Here is a 20,583-nt window from a genome sequence, read left to right as displayed (position 1 = left end):
GTGGATGGTGGACCCAACTTTCTGGAAATAAGCATGGCTAATAGCCCTAAGAAGTGATGGCAGAGGAGTGAGATTTGGCAGTAGCTAAAGGTTCTCTGTCTCTGGACATGCCGTGGGATTGGGGGGAGCACTGAGAAATGTTCTCTACTAAAGCTCCAGCAAATGGAGGGCAACACTGGGTGCTGCATTTATTGACCAAACAGTGACATGGGCACGGGGTGAATTACTCAGATGTCTACAGGATGGGGCGGGCAGCCGTAGGCACTGGGGATCCCGGACCAGTGAATGGTAATATTGGGGCTGTAATCCTAAAGTCAGGACAGGCTTTGCATCAAAACCAAATAAAATATCAAACCAGCGAAGAGACAGTGACAGGGAATTTGCTCCAGGGAGAGATTTGGGCTGGCTCCTGTCTGCTTGCTCACACTGGGGACCTCACATCTGCGCTGCTCCCAAGGGGTCCCACAGGGGCGGGAGGTCGAGGGTTCTGGGGAGCCGTCTGAGGGCCGCCAGGGGACGGGTCGGGTGATGATCAGTTACTAGATGGACCCGGAGCCCACAGGCACTATGAACTCATTATAAGGAGAGATGCCAGTTTCGAGTTTGGATTAAAAGAATTCCTGTGACATTTTCTTTCTACTGCAGGCCTTTACCATTACTCTGTGCACACGTCATAGGGGGGGGTGTGTCTTCTACCCGAAGTTCAGTTACATTTTTCTTTTTCGATACGCCTGTCATGGTTTATGCTTATCCTTGTGCTCAGAGACACACATCCCACTCACTCAGTGCACAGCCCCCGCTTGCGTGCCAAGCATGGCGGCTGCACATGTGACATTCTAATGACCCTTCTACTTAAAGACTTGCACACTAAAGAGGCACGATCAGTGTCACGCACGATCAGTGTCACACACGCCGAGAAGCCTACCTGAGATGGAAACAATTCCTTTTTGCATCTTTCAAGAGAGGCAACAAATTGATTTTCCTATTTCTCTTGCGTGAATTCTGATCTTTTGCTCACTATTCTGTCTTGGAAATCCTCAAGTAATCGTGGCTGAAACTGGGTTCTCACAGGAGCCCCCCTCCCTCCGCCGATTCTAGCTCAGGAAATCTGCGTTGGGGAGGGCAAAGGCCCACATGTCTTTCTGGAAGGTGGTTGCCAGCCAGCCAGACCAGACCAGACCTCCCGCTCCTCAAGGTCAAGGACTTCTGGCCGTGGGTTAAACTAATCTGAGCAGCCCGGTGCGCCAGGGCCATCAACGGTGTACTCAGAACTCCACTTACCTGTGATTCCCTCAACCCAGTTTTCAGGAGCTGGTTTTGAAACCTTTATTCCTGTTTAAAGCCAAGAGGCCAGATACACCAAATCCCTCTTCCAGGTGGGAGGTGGTTTCCATGTGAAAAAAATGCCTTTATATATGTTATAATAACATGTCTGCCACTAAAAACTTGGGAGGTTTTAGCTCGTTTTGATTTCACTAGGAATGTCTCAGGGACACTTGGCCTGCATCCTGTTTTTGTTCTAGCTTCCCCAGCTGTAATGTCTGAGCAGTTTTCAGTAAACAGATCCTGGTGCGGATCGGGGTCTCCTTCCTGACAGGGAGGTGGTGGCTCTCTGGCCACACCCTGTCATCGGCTTGCCCTTCCTCAAGAGACAGACACACCTCTGGGGTACAAATGGTTTTCAGAGTTCAAGCCTTAAAACAAAGTCATTCACCTCATGTTCGGTGGTCAAGTAGGAGCACAAGCTTTTCATGCGTCTGGTTACATACAGTCTCTGCATTTTTAGCAAAAGAGTTGATTTTTCTCTGTAAACGTAGAAGGGGCACCTCAGCCAGCGAGAAGACAAATCACAGGGAAGAACAAGATCTATTTAAACTTACTTTTTATTATCATTTTTTCCAGTTACCCAGCATGCGACAATCTGATTGCTGACCTGGACGAAACAGAGTGAAATAAATGGTTTACAAAGAGATATTTACATTCATCTGATTTGTTCGTGAGATGCCACAGCACACCACGACCTTCCGGAACAGTGGCCAGCGCCCGGGATGGCAGCGGGCCGCTCGCTCGACACCCCGTCCGCTGCTCGGCGGCACCTGTGTGCGGGCGGCCCGCGGCTCAGCTCTGGCACCCGACGAGGAGCCCTCCTGCTATGTTTCCAGAAATGGCTTGAAGTGATGATGTTTTTAAGATCTGCTCATTTGTATGCTGTTACACACGACTTTCAATAAATGAACTTTTTAAAGACCTGAATTGTAATGTTTCCTTTTTACCTTGTAGTGATGAACGAAACACACCAAAAAGGCACATATTTCAACTAGGCCAGAGGGTATTAAGGACCAGACTTTCTTCCTGCCATTCACGTTTCCTTCCCTCTTTGTGAGCTAGAGAGCATCCTTTAACTTCTGATGCTTTTAATCCACATCTCGTAAGACTCCACTAACTTATCATCCTGCTACTCTGGGCACAGTCGGGAGACACCAGGAAGCACTGTTTATCCCGTCCGCTCTGCTCACAAGGAAAAAGACAAGAAAGCATCTTTGGCTTGGTGGTGTCGGGTTTCTTCTCGAATGTGCGGAGTTTGAGAGGAGCCTACGAATGTACTTCGTGGAATTACAAAGTTGACTTCGAGGTCTATCAGATATCTGTACACAGATCGTTATTTTAGTTTAAGAGAATATTTCTACTACACACAGTTAAGCCCTCAGATGCTTGAAAGTAATAAAAACTGGGCACTGAAAGTGTTGTATTGTCCTTTTGAGGAGGACAATGAAGCGCTAAAGGCAAGGCAAGGCCGCGGGCGGGAGGAGGCCCTGACCTCAGGCCCTTCTCCTGGCTAGCGATCCCAAACCCTTGCTCTCACCGGGCCCCCGGGGCCTCTCCGGATGGACGGGGATTAGGCTTTGGAGGCGGTGGGATGATACACGCGCAAAGACCTTTCGAAAGTCTCTCGAGCATGGAAAAGGTTCAAGCCTGAAAGAGTAGAACTTCTACTATTTGGATTCAGTTTTTTATTTAATCCAATGTGCGAGACATCAAGGTTGTCACCTAAGATATGTTAATCGTCCCTAATTCTGTTTGAGGACTACAGTAAATAAATTACACAATATTCTACAAATAGCACCCTTAAAGAATTGTAGAGGTCACTTTATTTTAGCCTCCTGGATCTGTCCATCCCAGTGTTTTCGAGAGAAAAGCACACGGAAGAATGCCCTCAGATCTGGCTGTGTGACACACACGTGCCTGACTAACTCTGGTCCCAAAGCCATTCCTCTACTTAGCTTAGTCAGGAGCAAAGCCAAGTTTGTACAACTGTAGGTTTATGAGGTAAAATCAGAAAAAGGCCCCATCCAAAATAAGTCTAGATAAATCAGACTGGAGTACAACCACCCTACCCGTCCCTCACCCACGACTAAGTTTGTTAATTTGCCAACGTACATCCTAAGAAAGGAAGTATGCAGAGCAACACGTGTAAGGTTATCAGGAAGACATTACTGAGGAGCGACACTCCTGAAGAGTTCTGGGCCCAAACCGTCGGGTGTGAAGCTTGTTAGGTCCCTAATGCATCTCCAGGGAGCCCCCTTCTTCCATCTCTGACTTCACGGGAGATGCGCCTGAGACCCATCGCTGAGGGGTCGGCAACTCCCCTTCAGATGCGGCCCCTCGTCCAAGTTCGCACAACTGCACTATTGCCATTTTACTGAAGTAATAACAAAGCAGTCCTGCGTGTGTCTGGGGCTACAAGAGACGGACAATAGTTATTCTCCTCTCACATTTATACAGGGTAGGTTAATACCAGCTGGAGCTATTAAAAATCTTTTTTTTTTCCAGAAAAGAATAATTGATTTTCTGAGACTACAGAACCACGTCCAACAACAATAAACAGAGAAGTAGCAGATTGACATAGTGCTTTATTTAAGCCGTCTGTACGAAGGAAAATAATGTGCATCCCTATCATATACGTGTAAAAATACTAAGGATGTACAGTGTACAAAAACAGTTTCTTGTAGTTATTTCACATCCTTGTGGGTCATATACTTAAGGAAATGAACAGTTTTAGTATGACCGACAGTAATAGTAATACAGTTTTTCTTGGGTTCATAGTTGCGTCTGCTTAAAATCCTTAACCAGATGACTAGATCTTGCGCGGATCTAATGAAAGAACTAGCAAGGTCAAGAAATGTCACAAACTATAAAGCTACAGGGAGGTAATTCAATTACCAATTTAGAGGTTTTCTTTTTATTTAAATAAATACTTTACATTTCATGCTTGCCTGTAATGCACTACCAGGAGCAAGATAAGGAAATTCTACTGTAGACAGTACGAACAGTAGCAGCAAAGTGTGTACGTTGAGGTGTAATACAGAGACCCTGCAGTTAGTAAGGAAGGCCCTTACTTTTGTCCTCTAGGAGAAGCAAGGGGCCCCTGCAAGAACAGTCAGCTTTAAGAAGCCGGAAATCAGGTAAGGGAAATGGAAAACAATACTGGAATAATGCTATGTCATTAGTGTAGAAAGCAAAGCTGTGAGCAACCTGCCAAAAAATCCAAGCAGAAATGGCCAATTTCCTCCCAGATGGCTGCATTAAGACAAGAGGGCAGACTTCATGGAAGTTAGTGCGGGATGGAGTCCGCAGCATCTGACCCGTGTTCTGATGGAGTGATGCTGGGTTCCGGGCCTCGCCTTCTGCCAGCAGCCCCCACCGCAATCACGGCAGCCCCCACCCCCGCCACGGGCAGCCCCTAGGGCAGGTGCGGACACCTCCCTCTACACACGCACGCACACTTGTTTTCCTGTCGTTCCTCCGCACCAGCTGATGGACACCTGGGAGTGAGGGCGAGGGGCGCTGGATGTGAAAGCCAAGCCAAGGCCCCGCGGGCCCCTGGCGCATCTCGAGGCCCAGCGTGAGCGAGCTCTGCACGCGCGTGGGCTGCGGAACCAAGCCAGCTGTGAGGAGTGGCCAGCCCGGGGCACCGTCAGCGCGGTCATTCATCCTCAGGAAGTGTCCTTGGCCAATGTTACAGGAAATCACCTCAAGGTTGCGGGGGGGGGAGGGGGAAGCTATCCAAGTCCTTAGTGTACGGGGTCACCCTCCTCGAGACAGAGGGCCACTCCGCAGAAACATCAGCCAGCCTCAGCCGCCTTCTCTGCCTCCATCTGCTCCTCTTGGATAAAAATGGATGTGAGACAACTTACAGGACATACCTTCTAGTCTACTTTCTGGTCAAAGTGAAACATTCAACAGAATTCCAAGGAGGGAGAAAAAGTGAAGCGACATGTGTAAGTAAGAATGAACTACCATTTCCTGTAACTTCCTACTCAATGCTAAGGATGAACTTCACTCAGGTAGGAACATGAAAAATTAGGATAAAACCTATGTCTGAATATGTCTTAGCTGCCTTAGTAAAATGCCCTTTGACCCCCGTCAGTCCCAGTGGCCCGCCCACCGCCAGCAGTGGTGTCTCATCTACAGATCCACACTTCCAGCGCCACGAGGCTAAGACATCTGCGTATGAATGATTCATCCTACTTAGAAAGTTACTTGCTTTTCCACACAATGCATCTGAGTCGTCATACCACGTCATGCCGCAGTGTTCCACGGGGAGCTGTCAGAACGTGTGACTACACACATCTCCACGATCGCTCCATGGGGCCGGCTGGCCTCCCGCGGCCGCGGCGAGCACCCCCAGCCCCTGGACTTCATAGGCTGCTTTGGAAAATGTCAGCTCCTAGCACCAAAGGGTTTAATCTGAAGATCATCATTAATGAAGGAGAAAGATGAGGTTTGCATACATGTCCCCTTTCGTGAGAAATGTTGGAATTTGGGGACATGAATATATACAGAAAAAGAAAAGTTGGAGGTGTTTTTTTTGTGTGTGTGTTGTTTTGTTTTCTCCCTGATGGCTTAATTCAGTGATAAATGTACCATGATCGGAATAAACACACCAGGTTCTTACCCCTTACTGCCTACTTTGTGAACACCCGAGATGTGTGCATTTTGCCAAGTACGGTGCATTTGTCACGGTCATGCCGGTCGCAGTTCCTTTCATGGTGAGACGTCGCTGGGCCGTCAGAGCGTTTCCTTTCTCAAACGGTCGACAGCAACATCCTTCCGTCTCAACCCCTCGGCATGGAGAGCTGGGGATTTTCTCCCTTTGAGCACCAAGGGGTTCAGTGCCAGCATCTCTTCTCCCAAAGCCCAATTCTAACCAATGTGTACAATTTCAGAGCCTCATCAAATTTTGTTACAAAGGAGAAAAAGTGCATGATTCTCATTGCCGTGTACATTCCTTGCACATGGGTCAAAATAAACTGCAGTGAGTCTAGTTCATGTAAGTTGGAGCTGCATTTGCTAACATGACACACAATTTTCTTCACTAAGAAATAAATACTACTGCAATATAAACAAAATCATAAAAGGACATTCAAAGTTTTAACATCCGAGAAAAAGCTAATTCACATAGAACTGAAAGTCAAAACTTAAAACAAATAAGGCAAACACCTGTTTACCTTGGTGTACAAATTTTGGTGAAAAGCAGGATCATTATACCTGTCTACATTCTTCAGCCATCAGAGGTGATAAATATCAAGAAGGGAAAAAGGTTTCCAAGCACAGGGGGGAAAAAAAAAAAAGCTCTCTGGTGCAAATCGTGTCATCGAGCCTGTAAGCGACCTTGCCTCTGCTGTGCATATGCCTCCTTCCTTGGAAGAGCAGTGTCCGTCTTGCCAACGACCGCCCGTGAAATGTGGACGTCCGGGTGGCACAGCGGGCTTCCTGTGCAGTGTCCATCAGGGACTACGTGTGCATCTAGCGCTCTACCTCAACGGTCGTTCGGTCCTTCTCTCAGATGCTTCCCTACGAATTCCGGCCAGGTCTGGGTGCGCGATCCCCACTGTACGCACTGACCTCTTACGCCTTCCTACAATTCTGCATATGCACATCACCACCCTGCCACAATTGCTTGTTCTGAATTATAAACTAAATCTTCTTAGTCTAATTAGTTTTCGATGTATCTTCTAGAAAGTTAAAAAATGTACCTAGAATCAGTGTATCTCATTTAGCCTTCACTGTTAGGGAAAAACAAAAACGAAAAGACCAAAAGATGACAACTGGTGCACAAATGAACAATGGTGGGCTCATGACTTCCAAAGATTGTAAAATTACCTCTTAAAGTTGCTAGAATAGTAAGACAGTAGCAGCAGCGGCATGAGACCGTAGACGGAGATACAATTTCATGCAAAAACAAACAAGTGTGTTTGCGTCCATGTGTGTTCTCGTGGGGGTGAGAGTGGGCTGGGTGTCTGGAGGCGCTCCTGCTTTGTAAGAGCTACGACTGGTGTGATGTCCGGGAATCGTCTTGAGGAGGAAATCTGGGACGACAGTGAAGGGGCAGGATGGGGGCCTTACTCGCGGCCGCTGGCGGAGTAGGAGAACTGAGGGAAGTGCGGCCGCCGCTCGTTGTCCACGCAGTCCATGCCGTCCTCGTCATCTGCGGGCACAAAGCGGCCACTTAACGTCACGGTTACTGTTTGCAGCGGTATCTCTGGTCTACGCGGTTCGAACGTCTAGCACGGGGAAGGTCAGCGGCAACAAGCTCCGAGACACTTGTGACCGTCAACAAAACACAGAATAACGACCCTCACTCCCCAATCTCCCTTTCACACGCACGGTCTATGAAGAAAGAACACCCTCACGTCGACTCCCTCGAGCCAGGAACAACTCAAGACCCAACATGCTGTGAAAAAATATTATTGAACAAAACCAGATTTTTTAAAATAAGAAGGTGCGAACGATCTTCAGGAACCTCCAATTCCACGAAACTACACCTGTCCAAATTGCAGCGGGCAGTCAGGCCTAAGGCACCAGAAGTGTCTGGTACCAACGCCTTCAAATGCGTGTATTTTTTCTTCTTGGTGCTTTAGGTGTGACTGCGAAATAAAGCTTTGTAGGAGTCCTTGATTTGACATTGTTTACATTATTTACTCTCCATCTCATATCTGCCTTCCGTCACCATTCCCGGTTTCCCTAAGAGGCACCTTTAAACGAGAGTGAAGAAAGGAAGACAAAGGGAGAGAGAGAGATGTCAGCATCTAACGCTAGCCCCGCTGGAAACCAGCAGCAAGCAGAGACACGAAGGCATGGAGCAAGGCGCTTTCACTTGGGCTGCCCCCTTTCACCTTCCCTGCCTTCTTGTATTCAAAAGATCTCGAATGATCCCCCAAGCCCTTCTCCTAACTGTCCTGGTGATTAAAGTCCCACATGGCCAGGAAGCTCTTCCTTCTGTGTTGGTCACATGTTCAGTCTCCCTGGCCACACCATCCCCTGTGCACCTGCTCCGGGCTCTGGGCCAAGTCCAGCCGCCCTTGGGGCTCCCTGTCTATGCAGGAGGTGCTCACAAAACCTCTCCTGCTCTCCCCAAGTGCACGGGGTCAGATGCTGTCCCACAGAGGCGGCTTTCCAACACCCAAGCTTCTTTTCTTTGAGCAAAATAATTCCACTTTTCTCCAATACCCACAGGGAGTACAGCGTCAATTCTTTACATTTTCCAGACTCCCCAGGAGCACCAAGAGAAAACACACAGGCCTCTCTGTGGTGGGCACTGACCCTGTCACACAACAAGGATGATGCTCTGTGCTCCTCCATGACACACATTCCTCTGGCGAGCAAACATTTCTTTTCTTTTCTCACTGTGCTTCCGTTGGGTATACTATTCTGAATACAAAAGATTCTAGAAATGGGAGCAAGCGGCTAACCAAAATTTGTGACCTCGGATGTACCAGAAAAAAAATCACTGGATGAGGTAGCAATCAATCCATGAAGAGGATTTGGGGCTCCCTGCTCCATGTAGACCATGGACCTCCACAGGCTTCTGTCCTTCTACAGAGAGGCCTTTCTACTACATCAGCTTTTCTAGAGAGGACTGTGACTTGGGGAAATCTCTGCCTCCTTATCAAATACTGGTTAGGCAGCAAGCAAACCACACGCATCGTTCAGATCAAACACCTTCCACAGTACTTCTGGCTTCAGGAAAGGCGCTGGGAATGATGGCCTATCTGTTGTTGAGTCACAAAATACAAAAACTAGAGAAAAGGCAGCTGCAAGCTTAGTGTTCAGATTCGGACACGTGCCAATCACATTTCAAGGAAACAGTGTTCCCCACTAACAGCTTTGTTTGGCTGAGTGTTTCTGTGCAGTGAATGTGCAGAGAGCCCATATGGGAGGCTGCAGGTCAGTTGAGAATTAAGAGAGTCTTCATTCTGCCACTTCAGATAAAGAAATCTCAACCTCACAGATGGGCAAGCAAGAGCCCCACACCTTGAGATTCTTTAAAGCCCATTACACCACTCCCTCACTGCGGCTCCCTCCTGCTCGGCCACAGTGAGGGGCCGGTATGTGATCCTGCCCCAGGACAGAGGAAGGAGGAGCCCTGGGCCCACAGGTGGGGGGCTGGGGAGGGAGGGGGCAGCAGCCTGCCCAAGCCAGAGTCCAGCACACCAACCAACGTCTGTAACCCTGTTCCTGCTCTGAACGGAGCGTCATAGTGACAGTTGCTGGTGACACACATGAACCATCCTGCAAACACGAGACACATCTGGAACAAGAAAGCAGGGATCAACTCCCTATCCCACATCAGAATCCGTGGCCCAAGGAGCCTCATTTCCTTACAGCATTCAACAAATGTAATTACATGGCATTAAAAGCTACTCGATCTCAAAGAAATCCTCTCTTCCTGTAAGAGGAAGGCAGAGGACCATTAACGGATAGAATGCAAGACGACACATTCTAAAATCTGTTCAGTTAATTAACACCAATGAGAACAATCTGGCATGTGACCGCAGCTGTTTGTCGGCAAGGAACACTCTGCCTGTCGAACTGCTGATTTGTTCTAAAAAGTAACTCCATTCTGTGTCCTAAAAGCCAGGTGGCGAGTGGGAAGGAGGCCGTCGCTAACTGAGGGTACCACGGAGGGCTTCCATGAACAAAAGCTCCGTGCTTTAGCGGCTGCAGGGCCGCTCACCAGCAACACCCCTCAAAGCTGCAAGACAATTATGTTACATGTAATCACAGTCCAAAGTTTCACTGAATCTCCTTCGATCCACCTCTTAAGGGGATCTAGGATGTTTCCAGGGACCATCCCTTTAAAGACCCGGCCCTGTGCTTCCCAGCCCTCCCTCCAGCGGGGGCCTCAGGCCTCAGCCCAGCCTGCTGAACGCCATCATCTGCTTCCTCTGCCGAGGCCCCGACAGACACAGGATGCTGCTGCTGGACTCAGGTTTCTGGGTTCGGAAACCCGCAGAGCCACACGTTCCCAGGCCTCCATGGTAGGTGGATTCTGGAACCCACCTTGGAAAGGACTACAATGTGTGAGCTTCCTGCTGATCCCTGTCTCAATCTAGAAACAGACTCCTTATCCTTTCAAGACCCCAAGTCACTGGGCATGGACAGCACTCCCCGCATCTAAAATGACATAGATTCTTTCAAGAATGGGGTTGCTGTGAGTGCGGAAACATTTTGTATTACTGATCGAGAAGCAGAGACACCAGGTTCAGATGATATTCTAGAAACCACGCTGGGTGATTTAAAACGTCTTTGAACATTTCCGTCTCATTTTATAAAGTTCTAGAAATGAAGCCACAGGGTGCCTGTTAATGACATATTCTCAGGGTGGCAAGTGCCCAGTGAGTCTGGAGTTAGGGGTAAGGCAGGCAAGGTGAATCTTGGAGAGATCTGGACCTCGTCAGCCAGGGCTTTGTTTTTGTTTATGTTTCTGGGTTTTTTTTAAAAATATTTATTTGTCAGAGAGAGAGTGTGCACAAGCAGAGGGAGCGGCAGGCAGAGGGAGAAGCAGACTCCCTGCTAAGCAGGGAGCCTGACGTGGGGCTCGATCCCAGGACCTGGGGATCACGACCCAAGCCAAAGGCAGATGCCCAACCGACTGAGCCACCCAGGCGCCCCTGGGCTTTGAAATCAAGTCCGTGGTGAAGAAGGACCACTGGCCGGAGCAGCGCCTACTACAGAGATTTAGATTTCACTGATTCACAGTCATGGACATGAGAGCTGCTCAGCTGTGTCCTTCCAGGCTCCTGCTCCCTGGCTGCCTCCTTAGGTGGGTCCCCCCACCCCAGATTGGTGCCCACGCTCCTCTGCAGGGTGTTCGTTGTACTGGGCCCAGCCTCACGCTTCAGGCGGTGCGTCCCAGAACAAAGAACATGACAGACTTAAACAGAATCAAAGCTAGGGCTCTTCAAAGCTGTCCAACTCCGGGTGCTTTTCCCACCGGGACAGCTTCTCAGGCACGACAGGGGAATACCAAGGCTCAGGGGCACTATCCAGCCTGGGGTCCCCTTTCCTGGAGGACGAAGTGACCTGCACCTTTCCGGGGAGGGAGTGGCAGAGCCAAGGGTGACACGGTCACCCCACCAGGCTCTCCTCATCCTCCTCAGCCGTTTCTTTGAGACTCAGCCTCACAGGTCTCTCCCATCCGAAGCAAGCTCTGTGCTCACAGCTTTGAATTCGCAGAGCCTGCCTGTTTCTGTGACATCCACGACCACGTATTTAGTTGTCTTAAAAGAGTCCATAAATGCCAAAGCTCCATTTACAAAAGAGAACTGTCTCCAAGAGGCTGAGGCTGAGACAGAGACAGGTTGGGACCTCGCCCTCTCAGTGCTCGCTGTGGGTGTCACGCGGGGAGGGAGGCCGAAGCACACAGTCCTGGGCACGGATGGCCAACAGCACCATCTGTAAAGAGCTGGGCCTCCTTCCGGCTGCGAAACGACCGGGCCCTCGCCATAACGTGTTTATGCCTTCACTTCATACATATTTACTGAATGCCAACACCGGGCCAGATACCCAGCCCGGAGCTGGGGCTAGCTGTGAATAGGAACCAAGCCCTTTTTCTCAGGGTTACTGGATTCTAGTTGGAAAGACAGTAAACAGAGAAATGAACAAATTAACCAGAAGAGTATCAGCAAGTTGCCAATGTAAGAATCAAGGGGTGGGGTAGGTGGTGCCCAAGGGGCTGCACTGTTCCTTGGATTGGGAGGTGAAAGCAAGCTCTCTGGGGAAGTGACATTTAAGCTGAGATCTGAGGGAGTAGGAGCTGTTGATGGAAATGTCGCGGAAAAGAGCATGGCAGGCAGCGACAACTGTGAGCACCCAAGTCCCCAGGCACGGTGAGGCATGGCGGGTTCAGGTGAGACTGAACACGGGGACATGAGTGAGCCATAAAGGGTAAGGCAGACATGGGAAGGGTCCCTTTCAGAGTCCTTCCAGCTGATGGCGAAAGAATGAGAACAGTAAGGAAAGGCAAAGTTGTTTACAAGTTAGTCTGTAATTCTCAGGCTACAATTTTTCTTTATGTAATTTTTCCTACTTCCCAAAACTTTTCTCTCAGCTACCTGTCTTTGAAACTTCCACATGGAACTCCATATTCTTAAGCGGGATGAAATAAGTCACCGTGGAATCTGATCTTGAAAATAAATATCCAATCAAGAGAGTGGCTGTTGTCTTCCATTATATTAGAATGTTATCAAGTGCCTGTCAGATGTACTTACATTTTTCAGGTGGGGTTATTGTAATAGTCTGAGCTGTAAATTCTTCATCAAAATATCTGGTATCTGTCTCAGATGTTACTTGAGGCTTAAAAGGAGGTACAAGCTGCAAGAAAGAAGAAGGGTACTATTAACGGATTTCGGTTTAGAAAAATTCATTTCTAGGATAAAATTAGAGAGCAAATAATTAACGGAACAGTGCCAGAGACCAGATCGCTGAGTCACTGTGTGCAGGAGATGTGGCATTTGGCTTCCCAGTCAACAGTCTGAGCACAGAACAGGAGGTACTTGGTTGTTCTGTATAAAATTTGACAGATTATGTGAAACAGAACAAATGAGAACCAGAGAATAGGGTGGAAAGAGGATACTGAAAAGTCCTCATTTCCCCGCCAATCACAAACATACACACAAACCATATGGATGCAAACCCTGCCACCAAAATGCATGCTCTCCCCCAAGCAGCGAAGGCATGACTTGTCCCCTAGTCTCTTCCTGGCGCCTGGTCCAACAGCTTATTAGTAATCCTGAACACAACTTAACGATACGGTTACCCCCCAGGTCCCAGAGTGCTCCCCTGTCCTTGGCAAAGAACTATACCCACTTACTTGAGATAAGCATGAACACCTGACCCTGCTCCGGGACAGGGGCCTGGGGAGCCCCTGAAGTTACATGCCAATGTTTCATCCCTTGGTTGCAGCCGATCCCCAAAAGGGACGGGGACCCAAAAGAGAGTACAGGGACTGCTCTAGGACTGACAGGGCTGGACGCCTCTGCCTCACAGCTGCAGCAGGCTCGGTGCGGGCCAAGTCTGGGGCTGCTGAAAGCCTCTGGGACCTCCGCTGGGGAGGGAGGAGCCGGAGCTGGGGTGGGACTCCTGCTCCTCAGGGCTCCGGCCTCACAGGAGAACACTGGGAGCCCTGTCCCAGGGCCTGGAGTCCCAGCACCCGCTCTCATGAGTTCCCTGCACAACAGGAGATGCTGCTTTTAGGACAAAATTCCCAAGTGGACAGAAATACGGAGAAGCGAGGGACAGAAATCAGTACGTTTTATAAAGAGTTTACAGAAACCAACAGAAACACACAACTGGCTTTAGCTCTATGCATTTTCCCACTCTTGTCACCAAATTTATGTTAAAAAATAAGGCAAAAATCTTTACATTACTCTCTAGGCAGACTATGTTTTCAAAAACCCGAGGGTAAGCAGAATGAAAAGCATGTTTTCGGAATAAAGGACCACACATCTCCGTTTATGCCACAGGTAACAGAGCATTTTTAAAAATCTTATTTATTTGACAGAGAGAGCGCACAAGCAGGGGGAGGGGCAGAGAGAGAAGCAGGCTCCCCGCGGGGCAGGGAGCCCAATGCGGGGCTCGATCCCAGGACCCCGGGATCATGACCGGAGCTGAAGGCAGCTGCTTCACTGCTGGAGCCACCCAGGCGCCCCAGTAACAGAGCATTTTTAATCCCTTTGCCTCATCATTCTTCCTCTCTGTCCCAGGACACAGCCAGTCTAAAGTCGGCTACAAGCAGGCACTTTTTGGGGGATGAACATAGATCCGGTTCCACTTGTGACCCGCCGCGGCGTCGACAGAACAGTATGGCTCTCCTCCCAGCCCCGACCTCCCCGGGGCAAGCTCCTCGGCCGTGTGCGCGCTGCTCGGGGACACTGCCGGGCCGTGCAAACATTCGCTCCACCGCCGGAGATCTCCCCTCCTCCCCCCCGACACAAGGGCCTGCCTCTCCCGGGCGCCACACTCACGGCCCCCAGAACAGCAAAGGTGAGCGGGACCGGACAACTTGCCGTTTTCCTCGTTGGGAACCGAGGGGTCACGGCCTCTACCTGCAGGAGACCGGAGGCTGCGGCTCTGGTTGGGGTCACCGTTCTACAAATGCCTCCAAAAGGTTCTTCCTCCTCCTTCCAATCAAAACTTCACCACAAGACACGCCTTTCGACAGAGGTGGGCTTCTGGGCATGTGCAGTAGGCTGTGCTTACCTCGGCCCACCCTTCCCAGCTGCTGCCTTCTGAGGCGAAAACGGCAATCGGCCTTCGCGTTCCGGGGAAAGCTGCTCTCCTTTTAGGTGAGAGAGCGCGGGGCCCCTTGAAACTCAACAGAAACTGGGACGATCTTAAAACAGCTTCCAAAGGTGACGGGGACCTCGAGCCAGCCTCTGTTCACAAGCCTTCTGACCTCCTCGCACCGACCGCCGCCTCTCCTCACGTGGCTTCCTCGTCCTTCACAGGCCTTTCAACAGCCGACGCAACGCCCTTACGCATGCGCACAAAATATACGTGCATTCGTCTCCTGCCGCCACCATTACACCTCCTCCTAACAAAACGTAAGCTCGGTGACGGTGAGGACGTTCAAGAACAGTTTTATTGAGGTATGAGTGGCCTACAATAAACCGTACATGTTATGATTTGAGGGGTTTTGCCATACGTACAAAACCATGAAGCCCTCACCCCAATCAAGATGTGCCGCGGTGTCTGTTTCCTCATGAGCCTGTTGTGAGCCGTCCTCCCTCGTGCTTTCTGCCACCATGGCCTTGTCTGTACTTTCCGGACTTCTATGTAAATGGAACCGCATAGCATGTATCCTTTGTCTGATTTTTGGCACTTAGCACGATTATTTCGACGTCCATCCCCGTCACTTCGAGTGTCACCAGCTCCCCCTCCCACCCACCCCCGAGTGCTGGGTAACAACACTCCACACAGGTGTGCCCGCATCCATCTCTCCATGACCTGTCATTGGACACGGCATTGCTTCTAGTTTGGGGCTACTGCAAATAAAGCTGCGAGGACTCCTAGGTGTCCAAGTCTTTGTATAGAGATGAGCGTTCATTTATTTTGGACAAATACCAAAGAGTGGAATGGCTGGGTCACATGCTAGACATTAAGAACCTGCCAGACTGTTTCCCAAGGCAGTCGCTTCATTTTACGTGACTATCCCCCATGTACGAAAGTTCCAGTCGCTCCCCGTTCTTGCCAGCACTGGTTTGGTGGGTTTTTTCAACAGCAGACATTCCAGCGTGTGGTGGTGTTTCACTACGGGCTTAATTTACATTTCCCTAATGAACAATCACCTTTTTTGTGAATTTACTTCTTTGGTGAATTTACTTCTTTGCCCCGCCCCTTTCTGGACAATAAGTTTCAAGAGTTCTTCACATAATCTGCATGCAGGTCTTTTAATCAATTTGTGATTTGTAACTTTTTCCCGTTTGTGACTTTTCCTTTAATTCTCTTAACAGCACCTTCTGAAGAACACACATTCTTAATTGCGCTATCATCTGGTTTATCAGTTTTTCTTTATGGGTCACACACTGCCCTCATCTACTGAATCTCTGCATAACCTACCACCACAAAGGTTTTCTCCTATGTCTTCTTCTAGAAGGCTCTACACTTAGGACTATGTTTTGAGTTTTGTATATGCTGCAAATTAAAAAAAAAATATGGATGTCTAATTGTTTCATCACAATTTGTTGAACTGAACTCTCTTTGCACTTCTATTTTTTTTTAAAGATTTTATTTATTCATGAAAGACAGAGAGAGAGAGGCAGAGGGAGAAGCAGGCTCCCAAGGAGCAGGGAGCCTAACGCAGGACTCGATCCCAGGAGCCTGGGATCATGACCCGAGCGGAAGGCAGACGCTTAACCATCTGAGCCACCCAGGTGTCCTGCACTACTATTTTAAGTCACTTAACCATATTATGTGTGGGTCTAGATTTCTAGGTTCTCTGTGGGCAAATAAAAAATGTTATCTGTCCAGGGACGCCTGGGTGACTCAGTCGGTTAAGTGTCCCACTCGATTTTGGCTCAGGTCATGATCTCAGGGGTCATGAGATTGAGCCCTGAATCGGGCTCCACACTCAGTGGGGAGTCTGCTTAAGATTCTCTCACTCTGCCTTTGCCCCTCCCCCCACAGACACATGCACTCTCTCTCAAATAAATCTTAAAAAAAATATATGTTATCTGTCTATAACAACTGTCCTGATTACTGTAACTTAGTAAGTCTTGAAGTTGGGTAGTTGTAGGCTCTCCAACTTTGTTTTCTGTCAAAGCTGTTTTGGCTACCCTTATGTCCGTCCTTGGCATTCCGTATGAATTCTATAATCAACCTAACAATTTTTACAAAATAGTCTACTAAGCTAACCTTGATTAGGATTGTGTTGAATTTATGTATCCATTTTGAGAGAACTATCATCTTAAAAATATTGAGCCTTCTAAATCATGAACACATTAGACCTCTCCATTGCTTTAGGCTGTCTTTCTCTACAATATTTTTTAGTTTACAGTATGAAGGGCTTTCACATCTTTTGTCAAAAGTATTCCTAAGTACTTCATATTTCTGTTGCTATCATAAGTGATATTCTTGTTAGTCTCCATTTTGGATTGTCTGTTGCTACTGTATACATTTAGTTATTTTTGTATTGTACAATCTTTTATATATTTACTTTGTATCAAGTAACTAATGGGTTAAACTTTCATAGCTTTTTTTGTAGATTCCAGCTGATTTTCTATATAGATAATCATGTTGTCCATAAATAAGACAGATTTACTTCTTTCCAATCTGAATGCATTTAATTTCTTTTTCTTGCCTTACTGCACTGGCCAGAACCTCCAGTACAATGCTAACAGAGCAGACATCTTCACCTTGTAAAATCACTCAGACTTCCCCCGGTAGGATATTAGTGATAAGTTTTTCCTAGATGTCCTTTATCAGGGTGGGGAAGTTTCTCATTCATAGTTTACTGGGGGTTATTTTTTTTTGTTTGCTTTTTGTTTAAATCAGATGGACGTTGGATTTTCTTGGGGTTTTATTTGCATCCAATGAGATAACCATGTGTATTTCTTTCTTAGTTATTATTAATATGGTAAATTATAATGACTTTTTAAAAAAATTTTTTATTATGTTATGTTAATCACCATACATTACATCATTAGTTTTTGATGTAGTGTTCCATGATTCATTGTTTGCGTATAACACCCAGTGCTCCATGCAGAACGTGCCCTCCTTAATATGTATCACCAGGCTAACCCATCCCCCCACGCCCCTCCCCCTAGAGCCCTCAGTTTGTTTTTCAGAGTCCATCGTCTCTCATGGTTCGTCTCCCCCTCCGACTTCCCCCCCTTCATTCTTCCCCTCCTGCTATCTTCTTCCCTTTTTTTTTTTTAACATATAATGTATTATTTGTTGCAGAGGTACATGTCTGTGATTCAACAGTCTTACACAATTCACACTGCTCACCATAGCACATACCCTCCCCAATGTCTATCACCCAGGCACCCCATCCCTCCCACCCCCCACCACTCCAGCAACCCTCATAATGACTGACTTTTAAATATTAAACCAACTTGTATTTCTAGAATAAACCCCACTTGGTAATGATGTGCTATTCTTGTATTTATTGTTGGATCTGATTTGCTAAAATAATGTGAAGTATTTTTACACATATGTTAATTAAGGAAATTGGTCTATAGTTTTCTTTTCTTGTATTATCTTTGCCTGCTTTTGGTACCAGGTTAAGCTAGCCTCACAGAATGAACTGGGAAATACTGCCTTTTTCTTCAGTTCTCTGGAGGAATCTTTGTAGAACTGATACTATTACTCACTTAAAAGTTTGGGAATTCACTAGTGAAGCCATATGGGTTGGGAGTCTTTTTTGTGAGAAGCATTTTAACTACAAATAAAATTTCTTTAACACATACCAAGTTATTCATGATATCTATTTCTTCATGGTAATTTGCATCTTTCAAGGGATTTGTCCATTTCAGCAAAACTGTTGATTTTATGGACATGAAGATTTTCATGCTATTTCCTATTATCCATTTAATACCCATAAAATCTGTAGTGATGTCACCCCTCTCATTTGTGGTATTAATAGCTTGTCTTCTTGCTTTTCTGTTCACTTTGGTTAGAAATTTATCAATTTTGTTAATCTTCTCAACCACCTTTCATCAATTTTCTCTATTATTTTTTCATTTTTATTTCACTGAATGCTGCCCCAATCTTTATTAATTCCTTTCTTCTGTTTACATTGTTGAGTTTAATTTGTTCTTCTTTTTCTAGTTTCTCAAGATGGACGATAAGGCCACTGATCTCAGACCTTTCTTCTTTCTGATTCTTGCCCTCTGGTACTACTCTCTTGAGGCATTACATTAGTGGTAGCCCATAGCAAAACATGTTTTTTCATTTTTAGTCAGTTCAAAATACTTCATACTTGCCCTTTTGGTTCCTACTTCCACCCAGGGATTATTTAAAATTACACTTAGTTTCCAAGTAATTGAGGATTTTCTACATATCTTTGTTTTGATTTCTAATTTTATTCCTTTTTCATCCAAAGAGACCATGATTTAAGTTACCCGAATCCTTTAAAATCTATAGAATTGTTTTGCTCAAAATATGGTATATCATGGCAAATGTTCTGTGTGATCTTGAGAAGAAGGAATGTTCTTCTGTTGTCAGGTGGTGTTCCATAAATGTCAATTAGATTAAATTGGTTGATGGTATTGCTAGTGTCTTCTATAACTTTAATGACTTTCTGCTTCTTCTATCAATTATTTAGAGATAGTATTGACATGTCAAATTATAACGTGTATTTGTCTATTTTGTCTTATGGTCCTATTAGTTTTTATGTACTTTAAGATTTGCTATTAGATGTAAAAATAATTAAGATTTTTATGTGTTATAGTTGAGATGAAATAAGTCTACCACTTGCTAGTTGTTTCATACTTGTCTCACCTGAGACTTTGTTTTGCAGCAATGCTACAGCCCTGATTCGGTGCTTGCCACTTAGGGGCAAAATAAATGAATCATTATTCAATCTTGGAGTTCAAGTGAGATGTCAGAGAGCATGTAGTCTGCCCTTTTAGAAATGAGGAGACTGAAGCTAAACTTGGTTAAACGACAAGTAGCACCTAGAGCAGCAAACCCTCCATCTCTGGATCCCAAGCTCTCTCTACTATGGCGCCTGCAAAGACATGCCATGAAAATGCTTTTGCTTTTGACTGCTTCTCTGGACGTTAGTCAAAGTCAAGCCAAGCCTACTGGGGGCACATTTCCTCCCCTCAGCTCACACACAGAAGGAGAAGACGACGCAGTAAAGTATGAACATCCACACAGGGAAGCGAGAACCTAATTTCTGTACATGGGGAAAGGTGTGAGAGAGAACGTGCAAAGAACCGCCAAAGACCCCAACAGAGGCACCACCACACACATTCTGGGTACGCCCAGCTGCGGGTTTCCTCCGACTCCCAGTGCATACATTCACTTTGAACAACTGAACACATTTCAAATATTTCATTCTTATAGGCTGCATTGGGCCCCCTGCCCCCAAAACCGTATGTTGGGAGTCCTAACTCCCAGGGACTGTATTGGGAGAGAGGGCCTATTAAGAGGTGGTTACATTAAAATGAGGTGTTAGAGTGGGCCTTAGTCCAACCTGACAGGTGTCCTTGTAAGAAGAGGAAATGGGGACACACAAAGGGACTCCAGAGGCACGCACACGGAGGAAAGACCATGTGAGGAGGAACAGGTAAGGCATCTATCTACAAGCCAAGGAAAGAGGCTTCAGAAGAAACCAACCCTGCCAGTATCTTGATCTGGAACGTCCAGCTCCCAGAACCGTAGGAAAACAAATTTCTGTTAAGTCACCCAGGCTGTAGTACTTGGTTATGGCAGCCCCAGCAGACTAACACATTAATTTTCTATTTTGCCCCTAAACCAATATCATCTTAATTTTCCCTCCCCAGTTCTGGACACAGCTCTCAAAACACTCCTCTATCAACTGACACACTGCAGACTCTCACTGAGGAATGCAGAGGTGCTGGCAGAGGCAGAAACACTCAACTGTCAATCTCAGCTACCTTTAGATGTTAACTCAATGGATGGCATTAACTGCAAACCTGACATATTTTCCCAACAGATGCATTAAACCTCAAATGTATCTGTCTTTGAAAGCTCATTGGTTTTTGGGAAATGTCGCTCCAGATGATGTAAATAGGAAGACCACAGTGCTGGGCTGAGGGCTGTGCTTCC

At 47.0% G+C, this 20,583-nt stretch overlaps 2 protein-coding genes and 1 long non-coding RNA gene across 6 annotated transcripts in view; 2 read left to right on the top strand and 1 right to left on the bottom strand.

Annotated features, from left to right (window-relative positions):
* SDCCAG8 (SHH signaling and ciliogenesis regulator SDCCAG8) overlaps positions 1 to 2,247 on the top strand; it is a 232,069-nt gene extending 229,822 nt beyond the window's left edge. For both annotated transcript variants that reach the window (XM_025877582.2, XM_025877581.2), the window contains one exon: positions 1,903 to 2,247. In XM_025877582.2, the coding sequence (XP_025733367.1) occupies positions 1,903 to 1,932 (30 nt within the window). In that variant the 3' untranslated portion in view covers positions 1,933 to 2,247. The remainder of the gene's footprint in view (positions 1 to 1,902) is intronic.
* AKT3 (AKT serine/threonine kinase 3) overlaps positions 1,866 to 20,583 on the bottom strand; it is a 318,344-nt gene continuing 299,626 nt past the window's right edge. For all 3 annotated transcript variants that reach the window (XM_025877589.2, XM_073899912.1, XM_073899913.1), the window contains 2 exons: positions 12,555 to 12,657; positions 1,866 to 7,489 (listed from right to left, as the gene is read on the bottom strand). In XM_025877589.2, the coding sequence (XP_025733374.1) occupies positions 7,404 to 7,489; positions 12,555 to 12,657 (189 nt within the window). In that variant the 3' untranslated portion in view covers positions 1,866 to 7,403. The remainder of the gene's footprint in view (positions 7,490 to 12,554; positions 12,658 to 20,583) is intronic.
* Positions 14,358 to 15,990, top strand: LOC141374002 (uncharacterized). Its single transcript, XR_012380519.1, has 3 exons — positions 14,358 to 14,630; positions 14,793 to 15,141; positions 15,798 to 15,990. It is a non-coding gene; the product is annotated as an uncharacterized lncRNA (long non-coding RNA).

This window comes from Callorhinus ursinus, unplaced genomic scaffold, assembly GCF_003265705.2.
Source record: "Callorhinus ursinus isolate GAN/ISIS: 27379988/994484 unplaced genomic scaffold, GSC_fseal_2.0 scaffold13, whole genome shotgun sequence".
Classification (NCBI taxonomy): domain Eukaryota; kingdom Metazoa; phylum Chordata; class Mammalia; order Carnivora; family Otariidae; genus Callorhinus; species Callorhinus ursinus.
The sequence above is the reverse complement of the archived record's forward strand: the minus strand, read 5'-3'. Positions and strand labels throughout refer to the sequence as shown.